Raw genomic sequence first — 16,118 nt, forward strand, 5'->3', positions numbered from 1 at the left:
ACATGCCAAAAATAATACTATAGTCATGGTCATAGTATTGTAATAAATAACTACTCTGAAGGAGAACTCCAAAATAAATTTAACTAAATAAGTTTTAAGTTAGGCTCATTTAAATGAATAAATTTTGAACAGTGTCCTAAGTAGTAGTTGGTAAATTCACACCATTTAAAAAGTGGCCCTAGTTCAAGATTTGCAATTTTAAATAGCTTCAGCCAAAAATGGCATTGGTGAAGTTAATCTAACTAAACACATATATGTCCTCAATATCACGGCCTTATCTAAAAAAAAACTTCCCTGAAAATAACCACCTAATTTTCCGCTGGTGTGTCAAAAACATGTTTTCAAGCTAACAATAGCAGATGGTGTAATTGTTCGATTGATTCGTAAAGCTAATATAACGAGAAATATGTTTTGATGTTGGATCACCCAATTAGCATCAGAGATAAATTGCATTTTTCCGAGGCTATCTACGCCACTGGGGGTCCTGATAACCCTGGGGGGATTGTCCCCCCCCCTCAAGTCAAGGCTCGTTTTAAATTCATCAAGCCATTATTATCTTCATTCTTGCTCTCAGTAGTGGTTGAACTGTTGCTTATTTTACCTTCATTCTATCCAAGTAATGATGTCTGGATTTGATGCCGTTTGGATTACCACAGTGAGTTATTGTGATTTTGTTATTTTGTATAGTGCTATAGCTATAGGTGTATATTGAAAAATATAATCGACCACCCATTTTTACTTAAAACTTAATTATTTCAGTAAAATCATACTGTATACCTAAATGTTTTATTTTAGGATATCAGAATATTTGGGCCTTTTTTCAGAAGAGGGCCACCACTATTTAAACTGTGGAAAACCCACAGTTTAGGTTAGGTGATCTTTTTATTTTTTGTGATCATTACAGTTCAGAAGACAAAAAAACTTGTTAGTAAAAATATAAACTAACCTAACCCAACTTAAACTGTAGTCCTCCCACAGTTTAACAAGTGGCGACCCTCTTCTGAAAAAGACCCGAATATTTATTTATTAAATGCTACCAATATCAGTGGCAATATATTGGACTTAAGCTATCGATTTGCTTAAATATTGGTTTACTAGAAATGCCTAGCATAATCTTCAAGCAAAATATCTATATTATATAGTATGTGTGATGGAACCTGTCCTCTGACCCTCCATTTACCTTGGACTGGCCTGGGTCTCAAACTATTGGCCATCCTCCAGGTCAGGAGACAGGTTCCATGTACAGAATATAGGCATTGACTTTATATCTGTCAATGATATAGGGTTAATACGGATTTGGGCTTCCGTACCATAATGAACTACACTTGTATTGTATCAAATTAAAGCTTTTGCTCACTAAATTTCCTTTGAGGATCTTGATTAAAATCCAAGGAGGGAAGGTGATCTTGTTCAGAGTATAATATCAAACAATCTAAAGCTGTAAATATATTGATGGTAATGTTGTTGGTCTCTAGCTAAAGATACCAAAGCAGAAATGAAATCAAAAATTATTTATTTTCAGACAAAATTCTGTACAATATAATACAAATTTAACAATTAAATACATTGTAAATATTACAATACAACTAAATAGAATACCTATAGAAATATAAAACGAAATAGGAATTGATATAATCAGGAGCAGTTATGTAATCAATATTTTTTTACAGCTCATTATTTCCTTTTTTACTAAAATAATGTATTTCATTCCATAATTGATTATATTTGTAATTTATCAAGCTTCTCTGAATTTCACCAAAGTTTCTTACACCTCTTTGTTAAAAGTGATTATCACAAATCTGACCACCAATGAAGAGCAATACGAAAAACATTGACCCAGATATCACGTGGTTCTGAACTGTTGCGGGGGGCGAGGTCGAGGGTTATCGAGTAGGAGAGTAGTGAAGAAAGTTCACATGGAAAGGAAATAAGCGTAATTTGATGAATAATTACATTGAGTGGTTATGGAAAAATGCAGTGTTTGGAATTTAAAAGAAATGATTCATTGTTACACTGCTTTTATTTTAATGCCAAATTTGTAATTTTAATAAAAGCCTAAGATATATTAATTTGCAGAGTAAAATTACTTCCCCTTGATAAAGATGAGGATTTTAACAATCCCCCACAAAAAAACTGTAAACCAGGTAAACTAAAACAAATATTAAAATCATTTCCCACCGAAGACAATTTTTTAGGTTTTCAATTAAGATCAGTATTGTGTAAAACAAATTTAAGGAAGGATTGTAGGGTTTCTGCAATTGCATACATAATCTATCATCGTCTAATATTATTACAGAATATTTTTTCAAAAGGCTTTAATTTTTTCAGTGAACCCACATTAAGAATAAACAGTGACAGAAACCCGCTTTTTGGAAGCATCAAATAGTTATTTGTGCAACTAGTGAGAAAAGTGAGCAATTGACTCACTCGAGAGAAATCCTTACTCACGAGCCGTAGGCGAGTATGAGCCGCAGACCCCCAAACCGCTATTCCATATCGTAGATGGCTTTCAAAAAGGCCGTGCGTATCACGCCCTAGCACACCGCACAAGCACAGCCTCTTGGAATGTTTATGCTAAATTGATCAATTAAATAGGAAATTTGCAGGTTAAGTTCTTGGAATTCATACATTTAATTTACTTATACAGTGTGATTGAAAAGTCCCGGAACGGTTTAATATTTTAAAAAATAATGCAGATAGAACTAAAATACTTGGTACAAAGTTACAGGGCATAAAACTCTATTTTAACACATATTCAGTGACTCAATAACTCTACAGGGGGACGTCCCACAAGGAGTCAGAAGAAAATATTAAATGGAAGCATAGGTCAATATGCACATCAAATTAAAGGTCTTTTTTATTAGAATACAATGCCGCAAACCGCACTTCAAAAGGTTGATCCTGCGCAACATGACAGTTGTTCAACGATTCATTTAATTTACATTGCTATTATACGCTTTCTCCTCAGGGGGCACAGCCCTAGGAATCGGAAGAAAATTGTTAACGTAAGAATAGGTCGATATGCACATCAAATTAAAGGTCTTCACTTTTAGATTACGATGCCGTAAATTCAAGCTCAAAAGAATGCCTGAGTAAAAAATGGCAGTCGTTCAAAGATTCAAAATGGCGGATTCAAGAAATCTTTGAACATCTGCCATTTTGTGCAAGATCAACCTTTTGAAGTGCGGTTTGCGGCATTGTATTCTACTAAACAAGACCTTTAATTTGATGTGCATATTGACCTATGCTTCCATTTAAGATTTTCTTCCGACTCCTTGTGGGCCGTCCCCCTGAAGAATTATTGGATCACTGAATATGTGTTAAAATAGAGTTTTGTGCCCTGTAACTTTGTACTAAGTATTTTAGCTCTATCTGCATTATTTTTTAAAATATTTAACCGTTCCGGGACTTTTCAATCACACTGTATATACTATATTCATTTAAAATCTCAAATCACTGACAAATCCAAATTCAACTTCTGTGTAGAGGTCTTTGACTATCTTTGGTAACCACTGAGCTAAAATTATAACTGGAGGTAGCACTGCCATGGCAGAAGTCTGTCAAAAGCGAGTCGCTGATTTTGTTAGGTTGGTATAGCAGTAAGTTTTCTATAGCAATAACATGGCTTCTTATAACTCGGTTGGTATAGCAGTGAGTATTTTTGTCATACTTGAATACTTTTAATACTTTAATAATTTTCTTTGAAATGGCGACCATACAAAGTAGGTATTTTAAGCCAAGTATAATAATAGCCATAGCAATAATATGGCTTCTTATAACTCACACCTCACGCAAACATGGCGGCTGGCGACACGCATCTTTGACATTCAGTGCTACCTCCAGTTAGAATTATAGCTCAGTGTTGGTAACCAACGTAACAAACAACAAAATGACGTCAAGGTGAAGGTCAGTTGCTTTATTGCTTGTTAAATTTTTTTTTAGCAGACGACAAAATAGCAAACTAACAACTAACAACACCGTGACCGTGGGTGTAGGGATCGTAAGGACAGGACATGCTTACAACTTACAGAGTGAAGTTTACATTAGTCGCAATTAAGTATAATATCAGTTCTGTTGAATCAATCGTACTCGAATTATCATCATGAGTTGATTGGTCTCCTTTGTGTGCTGATTAGTGTTTATTCAACATGGAAACATTGAAGAAAAGAAAACTGTTATCTCATTTTATCTTAAAACTATAACCTATAATTTAATCTTTCGATAGTGATATCAAGGAGGTCAACAAGATATTTTATGTGGTCTTGAGTGCTTGGTGCTTAATTTATAAAAATATTGCCTTTACTCAGCATCTAATTTAAAAAATTAGTTTCTTGAACTATACAAATATGAACAGAACGCCTATCTTACTTTATTGATAGCCTATGTTAAAAGTTTTTCTTGTGCACAGTGGTTCTATAAATAAAGTAATTTACATACCAACACCTGAGCCTATCCCTATGTTCAAAACTAACAATTCTTGTAAGGCTAGGATATTTTATCATCTTTGTCCAAAAGTTTCACCTGAGGTCACAAGCCTAAGTGTACATCGTCTGGAAGAGTTCTAGAGCGGAAGAGATTTTGCATGTCTCAAAAAAGATTAGAAAAATAAGTTTAAATTGGCCTTTAAGGCATGGTATTCTTGTCTCGTGTGTTTAAATTATAATGGCAGAAGATATTGTCCATGATCTAAAAGAATATGTCGGAAATGTAAGTTGCCAAAGTTGCCTTAGTTTTATGTTTTTTGTTAACTTACGGCCTAATTGAAATGAAATATTATTAGGTAGGCTTGTGTATTTTGGGAATCTAAAATGGTGTTTACAGATGTACCATCCAATTAAGTACTTAAGTTACACTATCGACTTTTGGCTACTGAAGTTGACATCCCATCCATAGAAACCAGTTTTTAACCTTTGCTTTCTTGGATTTTGTTACTATTTAGGAGGCCTTGTCTATGTTAAATAAAAGATGCCATATTTTACAAGTTGTTCTTGCGACTGCACTTTAGTTTACCCCCATATTTATTCACATACATCGTATTCAATTGTCAGAAATCAGTTATAGGCTAAGTTACATCAGAACACACAATACTGTATTGTTTTATTATAAATTTAATTTATTATTGAATTAAATTTCCCCCCAAAACGTCCTACCATTACAGTAGGTAATTTAACTAGACGTAATTTTTTTATTATAACATATAGGCAACAAACACATTTTGACATAGGAATGGAATGTCTAGTTCTAGCCGCTAAGTTACTGTGCTTATTCAAGAAATAGGAACATTAAAGGGTGGGGTTTTCAACATCACACAAATTGGCCTCAGTCATGTGGACATTTTAATAAGGTAGCAATGTTTTGGGGATTTTGTCAGTATTTTTTTTTATTTAGCTGGTCATCAATTAATAAATTTTTCTACCTGAACGCTAAGTTCCAGTTTTCATGTGATGAACTGTCTAGGCTAACTTAACATGTAACAGTGTAGCATCTGTTTAAAAATTTCCTTATCTTAGTACCTACCGGTACGTAGTAGGGATATCCTCATAGTAGTTTAAAACGGTTTTTGAGATTACATAGACCCGTGGACTATTTACTTAACTACAGCCAATTTAAAAAATTGACAACATAAGAAGCCTTAACATAAGTATGCTATTTATGGTGGTACAGCCATGCCAACATTAATAACACTATGGAAACTTGAAACTTTCAGATTATTTAATTACTAATAAGTTTCTTTTTCAGTCCCCAGTCTTGAAGGCGTTTCTGGCTGGCTCTATCTCAGGAACATGTTCTACTGTTCTGTTTCAACCTCTTGATCTTGTCAAGACTCGTCTACAGTCTACAAAACACGTCGCCACTCTTGCTCGGTAAATAAATATTTTACTTGAAGATACAATTTCCACAGTAGTAGACTTTAGGTAGTTTAACTTAAATTCTATACTTAGGTGTGTTAAAAATATTTTTATTGAACAGTTTAGGTACGGTACCTAATTTATCATGAAAAAATCACACCTATAAAAAAAAATGTATTAAATGAAGTTAAGACTCTTTTAATTAATGTTGGCCCTAATATAATAATTCAATTCCTGCCTATTGGCATGCTAGTTTTATATAGGCTACTGTATTATCAGTTTCAAAGTCCCTGGTTTTCTATCCTACTTGGTCCCGGTATCAAAGTCACCAATTAAACATTTTTTAAGAGAATTTATATAGGTACCTATTTATTTTTCAGACCAAGAATTGCTAGCACTATTGGTATGATGGAAACCTTCAACAGTATTATACAAAAAGAGCACCTGTTTGCTCTTTGGAAAGGAATGATTCCAGTAAGTAAAAGAGTGAATTAGTAATAGCAATGTCTAAGTATTAAGTTATTTTTATGTTTATTACTCACACATGGGTATCAAGCATTTAATTATGAACTCAAGTACCTAATTGTTTCCGTGTTTTATATGGAACTGTATATTTTTCTTAAAAATAGTCCATTCTGTATTAAAACATAACCAAATCACTGGTCGGGAAGATATTCTATTTCAGTAGTGTTGTGGTTGCTGTACGGTGTATTATAGGTGAGTCGGTGGCTCAGTTGGTAGCGTCACGGACTTCGGGCCCAAGGCAGCGATGTCGTCGGTTCAGAAAAAAAATTATTTGATTGATGATCACCTGAGGACTGCAACCTCATCATTCATTTGTCAGATTCACTTTTTCTGTCCTCTTTACCTTTAGCAGTCTGTACAAAGATCATGAAAGTGATTTCCGCTTATTCATATCCACCTTAAAAATATTTACCAGAGTATGTCCGCATCATGCTACAGCGAGTCTACTCTTTCCAATGCTATATACAGTCACAAAAATGTAATAAAACCATGTAAAATAGATTAAATAATTTAATTTATTCCCACAATATATGGGACCTAAAGCTGCCTTCAACAATAAAAAAATTGATTGCATATCAAAATTTCTGAAAACACTTAAGATTATGGTTTCTGGAGAAGGCACTTTATTCACTAGATTTCCTAAAAAAATTATAATTATTTCCAAGTATTTTGTATTTTGGTTATTGTTGTTTGTTTTTTACAATAGATTTTAGTTTTAAGACAAATCACCTGTCAAACATTGATGTAACTAATAAGTAAATAAATATCTTAGCCTACCTCTAATGTCCTCTACCTACAGAAGATCACAACTGGAACGAAGGTCTTAAGAAACTTAAGTCAACATGCACCATTTTCTATTTCTTACCACCTGTTCCAGAGTTTGACCAGGTGTGTGCCAGGGGTTGGTTTGTACTTTGGCTCCATGCACTGGATGAAGTCCAAGTTCACAGATGGGCGACCGACAGCTACACAGGCAATGATGATTGGCATCGTGGCTCGTTCCATCAGCGGCATCTGTCTCATCCCCATCACTGTAGTGAAGACTCGTGTTGAGGTACCTCAATCTATATTATTAATTTGCTACATGAAACTTTAGCGAGAATAAGGCTTTTTTGTTTAAGATTTAAACCTACATATTATATAATATCAAAATGTTCGTCTAGGTGTGTAGATTTGCAAACTGACCTTACATTTTTTTTTTAAGTCCCTTGGGCTCTGCCCCAGTGGCTTTTAAAATTCCCATGTTATCCTTATGAAGAACATATTTGTTTACATTATGATCAGCTGGATAATTTGATTGCTGTTAATATTTTAGTTGAAATTTAATGAAACATGTGCTAATAACATTCACTGACTTGGTTGAAATGAAATATTTACTACTAGGTGAAACCCGTCGAAATTGACGGTTACTTTCAAGGCTTACGTTAATTCATCTAACTGCGATAAATTGAGTGAAATTATACATATTTTGATCATTTAGCATTGTTTAAAGAGTAATAAGTATAAAAGCAATAATGATATTAATTGCATTTGTTACCAAATATGGTTCGGAGTTATTATTAGTATGTTATCTGGTATCTCTTCCTTTGGAATAATCTTTAAGTAGTATTAAAATCGTATTGGTGGATCTTTTGTAGTTAAACACTTCTGTGATTTCATCAGTGTAATGCAGATTGATCTATGATTTGTTTTGAAAAAAATATCTGTTTGTTGGGAAGACACGTTCCTACTTCTAAGGGAGGTATATCCGTTACAGTGTAAGTTTGATTTTTCCTTTGGCACGTCGCGTCAGTCATGTCGTACTTCTGTGCCATGAATAACCCTATACCTATCATAGTTTTGAGAAATTGGTTGTGGGGTTACTATTAAAGCTGGAATTCCTTGACATGGGGGATGACAGTTAGTTGTCTCAGCCTTATCAATTACATAAAGTTGTCAATGTAATCTCTCTCTACGGAATGTTAGGCGTAGTGGAATATAGGCCTACTTGAAGTGAAGTTGGCTTTTATTCTTGAACTGTTAGGGGCTTCCTCGTTTATATGGTTGTGTGGCTTCATTGGCAACAAATAATGCAAATGACATAGCAACGTGGCATTTACAAAAAGCAAAAAATACTGTAGATTGGCTGTTACGTAAATATTGACGTTTACATGCATTTTTAATCAACATATCTTATAAAGGATGATGTGTTCTAGTTTAAAAGGAATATGACCTTTCTGTCATGACATTAGCTGCTTAAATAGTATTTACTCATTGTGCCATTTTTTACAGCCAAAATGTCGTGTTATTTTCAATAATGTTACCAACCCAGTGAGCTACGGTCCGTTAAACTTACTCGGTTGAAAATGCTATCAATGACAGTGACATATTATAACTTCCAATTTATTGTGTGTAATATTAGGACTATTGACAGATTAGTCTAAATCTTATACAATGGTATGGTTGATGTTTTCAGAGTGGAGAGTACAAGTATCATGGCGTGGTGGATGCCCTGAGACATATCTACCGTGCAGAGGGTGTCCGAGGACTGAGTTGTGGTCTTCTACCTACACTGTTCCGTGACGCTCCATTCTCCGGCCTATATCTGGTGTTTTACAGCCAGATAAAACAGACGCTGCCTAAAGGTAAACTTTTGATTAGTGCATCTTATTACCACAGATACAAGAATTAAATCTAAACCGACATCTATGCTGCGGTTAGCATACATTCTGGCGTCCACCGCTAGGGGTGCCGTGTAGTTTCGGCACACACTGCTGCAGCATCAAGCGCTATAGACCAACAGCTGTGCTGCGGTTAGCATACATTCTGGCGTCCACCGCTAGGGGTGCCGTGTAGTTTCGGCACACACTGCTGCAGCGTCAAGCGCTAGCGAGCATTACCATGACAAGTTGGTAGTTGGAGCACGGGCTGCCAACTTCTGGAGAATTCCCCGAATCCGGGAAAATTGGTTTTTCCGTTTAAGCTACGGGATTTCAGAATTTTGAACTTTACCCATATTAAACGGGATTTCAGAATTTTGAACTTTACCCATATTAAAAAGTAGGTCTGATACGTTTGTTAGGGTGGTAGTGCTGGTAGCAGACAGTGAGTCCATGTCGGCAGCGAATCGTTGAACACTGAGCACACACTAGCGGCACATCACAGAACCTTTGTTTGTCAAGTCTATATTTAATTTGTCTATGCTATTACTATTCAAAACGTGTATTTATTGGGAAAAGAAAAACACATTTGGCATAAGAGTTCATTTAGGAATATGGGACAAAAGCACAACTTATCATTTTTGAAAAAGTTCCAGGCAGATAATAGGATCGTGCCACTAAAAATTAAAGAATACTTTTGGATAACCTGTAGATAGTTATTTTTTTATACAAAGAAGTAGTAGATTATGCAAGTTAATACATAACATATCTGATGCTTGAAACCCCCTCAGTAATGCTCATAACCACGATATCAGGATTCTTTTACTTGGAACAACTCATTTCTGGTGTGTAGAAGATAACAGTAGTCTGTTGTAATAAGAAAATCACATTGTTCTGTTATGCCAACAGAAGTGCTCACTGGAGAGATGGCTGCTGCCACCCACTTCACCGTGGGTTTACTGGCTGGAGCATTGGCATCTCTGGTGACACAACCGGCCGATGTCATCAAGACCAAGATGCAGTTGGATCCACAGCAGTACAAGAGTATTCCGAATGTGGTGGTACTAGTTTATCAGGTGTGTACAAGGAAAAATTCCTTATCCCATAAAATAAAAGAAAAACCTAGTTTGTAGTTTCTCAAATATGTTACGATCAAATACTATTGTGTTATGGTTTTTTATTTTAACACTTTTGATTATTTTCATGATGAGATAGTCTTCAAGATTGTTAAAATGAACCAAAATCTATTAAATGTAAGACTAAAAACATTAAAAAATGTACAGTAATTATAGTCCGAAATTGAAGAATAATATGGAATAATATATTCACAAGCTCAAAAACATTATGTTTGTTCAGTACCTGTTTCGGTGTTGGAACACCGTTGTTAGTTTCAGGTACTTGTGGAGTTGTTCAGTTAGAAACCTTGTTCTGTAGGATGAACATGATACTCACACGCTCAAACAAAACTTACAATGAACAATATACATTAAAAAGACAGGCATTGACATTAAAATTACAGGCCTTTTGTTACAATAAAGACAGTGCACATTGATAGCCTGGGACAGACATCTATCTATATATTAATAGGCAAGCATGTTTCTTTAAAACCTTTTTTCTCAGCTCGTGTGCATTGTAGGGACAATCTACGGATACTGTTAGAAAGCTATTTTCCTGTAGGTGTGCAGAATCCATTTATAAATTAAAATAGGCTCAAAGATAAGCACAAAAAATTTATTTGAAATCAACAAAAAATTAACATGGTCTTTATGGGTTACCATGCTGGTGACGAAATAACAACAAAATATAAACAGAAAATCTAAACAAATGTAAGACACTCCAATCATATGTTTTATTTACAGTGTGGGGTGAAAATAGAGAAGTATGTACAGTACAATTGGATTTTTTTAGCTAAAAGCGGTTAAGCTGTGGTGGAATCACTGAGCTATAATTCTAACTGGAGGTAGCACTGAATGTCAAAGATGTGTGTCGCCAGCCGCCATGTTTGCGTGAGGTGGGTGTCCATAAGAAGCCATGTTATTGCTATGACAAAAAAACTCACTGATATACCAACCTAGTTCTAAGAAGCCATGTTATTGCTATGATAAGAAAACCAACTGCTATACCAACCTAACAAAATCAGCGACTCGCTTTTGACAGACTTCTGCCATGGCAGTGCTACCTCCAGTTATAATTTTAGCTCAGTGGGTGGAATACCTTTGAAGATGAACCTTTTTAATGCTATCATGTGTTTATTACGTGTCAAATTTTGAAGTTAAATCAAAACAATCAGACTGGCATAATATATTCTTGGAATTTGACAATAGTTAAATATACTTACTCTACTTTAATAAAACCACTTTGTCATTAGAGAATATTTACTGTGAAATAGAGACATGTATACTAATTCCAAATCAACTAATGCATAAATTTTTATTTAATTATTGCCTTCAAATTAAGTGATGGTTGCTTTGAATAATTTAACATGAACAGATATTAAAATATTGAATCTTCTTGAAAAATTATTTTTGATCATTATATTAATAGAATAATGTAGTTGCTGTAACTGGGATACGCATGATAAACTGTTGGGACATAAAAATGATTTACGATTTGGAAAACGTTGTAGGATAGGCCAATGAAGCAACTTACATTCGAGTTTGGTTTATAAAATGCAGTAGCCTAACAACCAACGATACACTATGTAGTTACTGTATGTAGTTACTGAATGTTTTCTAATAAATCAGACAATGATGTATACTAAATTAAATTATTTGATCTTAAATGAAATTTCTTTCGTAAGTAATACAACATTGTCCCTAATTGACAACATTCCAGTTTGTTTGTTTTTATTTAACCTCAAAAATTGACATGGCAACATTGAACACATGATCGCACCATCGATGTATATAACCTAACACCTTAGACATTCCATCCCCATGTTAAAGTTGTAGTGTAGCCAGGTTTTTAATGAAATTTGTCTTAGTTGTTGTGAGCCACCGACAGATTGTGCTGATCTAAATTACTGATTTCTGTTGAATACACGATGGTTTTTACCAAGTCAAACTGATGGAAATACTTATTATGAGCTATAGCAAACTGTAATAATGACCCATCAACTATGTAAGTAATAAAAAATAAGGTAGACAATAGAATTTTAGACACTAGCACATTCTGTGACTGGCTCACACAACTACATTCTTTGTTAGTAAAAAATTGGCGATGGCTGATCCATATAAATGGGATGTCTTCTTCTGTATCCAATAGTCAATTCTAACATCAGCAATGTTATTACTATCTATTATTATACTATCTATATTACCGTACTGCTATGGATCACACTCACTACAGCCTATAGCCAAAAAAGTTTATCCGCAAAGATATTCCACCATACCTCAACCGCTTCTAGCTAAAAAATCCAACCGTACATATATATGGTCGAGTTTTCGACCACTGGACGACCTCTAGTAATATTTATTGCTATAATAGGCCTGTTTGTAAATTGTAATGTAATTTTTTATCAATTGCGGGTACTGTTTGCATCCCGCATAGGAGGGGAGATTTTATGTTATTTTAAGGCAGTATCTTATCAATCATACTTATTTACTTGTTTATTATAATGCCGATGTGTTGCAGAAATACGGTGTCTGTGGTTACTTCAAGGGGTTGATTCCTAGAATGTTACGTAGGACTTTGATAGCTGCAATGGCCTGGACTATTTACGAACAGGTATGCATTTAACGCTTACTATAAATCGAAGTTTTTCCTCTATTGTCATCTAAAACAAAATATAAACTATCCAAACCAATTAGGTAAATTGTTTGTGATTCAATAATCTAATTTAAATACAAGCCTAACACTGATGGTGATGTTTCAGTTGACTCAGTCCATTGGTCTGAAATGAAAAGAAATATAGAAGAATTCACCATTCTGGAAACGTTTGGTGTGTAGATGAATTACCTACTGCAACAGTCGGAGTCCCAGTTGCATATTAATTCTCCGCCGTTCCATAGTAGTAACAAGAACATCACCTGTTACGTAAACATATGTTGTAAGACAGCAGCCCAGAACACATATCAGTCCAAAGTCCAAAGTCAGTGACTAACACGTCTTAGGTTTAGGCGTTAAGTTAAGTGCAGTTCTGATTGGATGTTAACCTGTCATTGAAGAGTTGAATTAGTACCGATAGGGGAAATAACCAGCCAAGCATAATACTGCTAGACTAATCGTAATAAACATTTAAAGCTGAGAGTTAAAATGTTGATTCAAACCACTGTGCTGTAATGAATATCTGGAGGTAGCACTTCTCGAGGGAATTTTGTGCCGCTGACGGCCAAATGGTCGTCCTGGGATGGAATATGTCGAAGTGGAAAAATGTAAATCCAACCGTATGAAAATTTGTTAAAATCACATTGATTTATGTAACTTATGTGTTAACTTTGCAAACAAACAATTGATTTTATTTGAAGTTAGACAAAACAAGGGATAGAGCAACACAACTTATTTAATTAATAATGCTGATTGAAAAACTGAATTAAGTATTTACACACTCTGGACTAGGACACCATCACTTTACAAACCAGCTCGTGTGAAGTATTCAAACTCTAAACTAGTGTTCCTTCCTGCAGTTGCAATCACCACCCTTTTATGTTGTCCACAACAACTGTTAACTTCTTCAATTTTTATGGTAGTTAAAACCATAGAGTTTTTTTAGCTCTTTGTACATCAGAAAATATATTGCTGAACTGTAGTTTTGGATAATAGACGAATCACTCTAGATAGTGTAGATGAAATTGTTTCAATTTTGATTATGTGGTGTGATAATTAATAATTATTTTTTTAGTTTTCAAATTGTTACTTAGTTTAAATTACTTAAGTTTGGTCTACCGAGGATTAACTTCTTGAAACCTTTATGAAGTTAGTAAACTACTTAAGTGCCTTGGAGAAATTTATTCTTGAAGGCCTAGATGTCTGAATAATCACACCATTTAAAAGCTCTTAAAAAGATTAATTTTCTCATATAAACACAGTTAATTACTGGGCGGCAGTCTTGAGTTTAAATATTGTTATACTCCGTTCACAAAATGTATGCGGTTTTAGGGGAAGAAATCTATCTTCTCCACGAATTGATCGTATAATTAAAACAATAGCTCAACAGCTGAAATTTTGAAGCAGAAAAAAGTGGTGGGGGGACTTCCTCTCAAACTGCCTACATATTGTGAACAGAGTATAGTATTGTACAAATATATAACAAACAAAGCTATATAGATGAATCAGCTGTGATATGTACTTTTTAACAATTATGTTCATTGCATAAAGTAATTTGTTTTCATTCGATTTAAAACACATTTTTGTGTAAACTATAAATAAAAATTTACTTTAAAATATAATATATCTAAATATGCCTAGTTATTTAGTATTTGGAATTAGTATTAAAATGACTTAAGATGGAACTGTAGTTTTAAGTTCCATTACATATTTTACTTAGAGTTTTAGCAGTATTTATTTAGAGCCTAATCAAAATGTAACGTTTAGTGATTCTTTTAATAGCTACCCTATTCGTCATAGCTTAAAAGAAAAAATTATTAGTTTATAATCAACACTAATGTCACTGATGTTGGTTGATTAACATGATCATTGTAATTATTTTTATAAAAGTAAAGACCAATGTATTTTGTATTTAACTAAACTTTTGATAAGTCTCTACGGTGTAAAAACTTTGTCTTTCACACAAAAACAGGCTAGTGTTTTAAAGTGTAGTTGTATTTATTTTGCCAAAGATATGTTATTTTAGTTTTAAGTGTTGTTATGTTTTAAGATTAAATGTTATAGGTGATGGAACCTAGATCGAGAATAGAGGTTGTGATGGTAGTAATTGGTTTTCATGGAAAACAATGCTGCTCAAATATGATAACAGAAAATTGTGAGTGAAAGTTTACAAGTGGATCAACAATATTGATGTTGTGAAACTTTATCATTCTTTGTTTTCTTCCCTTGAGAAGAGCTCGTGAAACACTCATTAGTTGGACGTTGACACATTTATTTTAAACCTCTGAGTTAGCTATAAAATAGCACTGAAATAATCTCAAAATTTTTACAAGCTTATCAGTTTTAAAATTGTTTGTATGTTGACCAAAGGTTTTTTTATTTGTTACCAGTTACCACAAATACAGGGTGCGCCAAAATAACCGGTTTTAATACTAAATAGCTCAATAACAAAATACAATTTTATGTATTATATTGTACACACTACTATGCCATTTTCATTTGTAAACAATTATATCACTTAGGTCCTAAACGTAGGTTTCCGATTTTTTTGCATATTTGGAGTCACCTTTGCCTTTTGAATAGAAGCAATCTCTTCCTGGAGTTCAGGGAAGGTTAAAAATTTCAAAACAAACACTTTGCTCTTTAAGTAGCCCCACAGTCAACAGTCACACAAAATTAAGTCTTACCAAACCAAGAGATCACTTTACTGGGAAAAAGTTCACACAAAACTGTCATTGAATAATTGGCAGTGTGACAAATTGCGCCGTCCTGTTGAAACCATGTGTTGTTCATGTCTATCCCTCCTAACATTCACAGTTGTGGAACCAAAACCCCCTCAGTATTGCCACATAGCGTTGATATATTACAGCGACAGGGGGGTGTTCCCCCTTTTGTCAAAAACATATGGTCCAATGACTCAAAACCGTGCCACACCACCACTAGACAGTAACTTTCTTTCAACGAAGTGATATTTTACCAAACATAACCTAAAAATGGCATAACATAAGCAATCGTTCACTACATAAATGAGGTCTCTAGCTTGTATAACAGCTGACTTATTACAAAACAGAAACCGCCAGGTTTTTTTGGCGCACCCTTTCCATACCTAAATTAACTTTTATTTTGCTTATTTCAACATTATTGGATATTTCATCCTGAAAATATTATCTTAAAACTCAAGGGCTTGTATACCTTTTCTTAGTGATAAATTTAATCTCCAGTGGCCTTTTGAATTGAAGTAATATCTAGAGATTGTTGATTACTGTTTTGTTGGAGTTGCATATAAGACTGCATGTATCGATTTCATATTTTGTAAATAAATGTTTTGTTTTAAACTTGA

At 34.1% G+C, this 16,118-nt stretch overlaps 1 protein-coding gene across 2 annotated transcripts; it reads left to right on the forward strand.

Moving 5' to 3' along the window:
• The first annotated feature begins 585 nt into the window (after positions 1 to 585).
• Positions 586 to 16,118, forward strand: LOC129001564 (mitochondrial glycine transporter-like). Of its 2 annotated transcripts, none has more exons than XM_054428896.1 (8): positions 586 to 655; positions 5,740 to 5,864; positions 6,230 to 6,323; positions 7,252 to 7,428; positions 8,830 to 8,998; positions 9,923 to 10,089; positions 12,647 to 12,739; positions 12,888 to 16,118. In XM_054428896.1, exons 1-8 carry the CDS (start codon positions 620 to 622, stop codon positions 12,912 to 12,914), a joined length of 888 nt encoding a protein of 295 aa, XP_054284871.1. In that variant the 5' UTR covers positions 586 to 619; the 3' UTR covers positions 12,915 to 16,118. The 2 variants fall into 2 exon arrangements, with proteins under 2 accessions (XP_054284871.1, XP_054284870.1); XM_054428895.1 differs by lacking the exon at positions 586 to 655 and adding an exon at positions 4,011 to 4,707.

This window comes from Macrosteles quadrilineatus, unplaced genomic scaffold, assembly GCF_028750875.1.
Source record: "Macrosteles quadrilineatus isolate MER2022 unplaced genomic scaffold, UCM_ALF_1.0 Scaffold_8__2_contigs__length_117827958, whole genome shotgun sequence".
NCBI lineage: Eukaryota > Metazoa > Arthropoda > Insecta > Hemiptera > Cicadellidae > Macrosteles > Macrosteles quadrilineatus.

Bases quoted from the DNA above. Each gene is read 5' to 3' on its own strand.
- LOC129001564 (XM_054428895.1), top strand. From the start codon at position 4,663: ATGGCAGAAGATATTGTCCATGATCTAAAAGAATATGTCGGAAAT. The intron at 7,429-8,829 runs GTACCTCAATCT...TGATGTTTTCAG, and splicing joins TAGTGAAGACTCGTGTTGAG to AGTGGAGAGTACAAGTATCA. The intron at 10,090-12,646 runs GTGTGTACAAGG...GATGTGTTGCAG, and splicing joins TGGTGGTACTAGTTTATCAG to AAATACGGTGTCTGTGGTTA.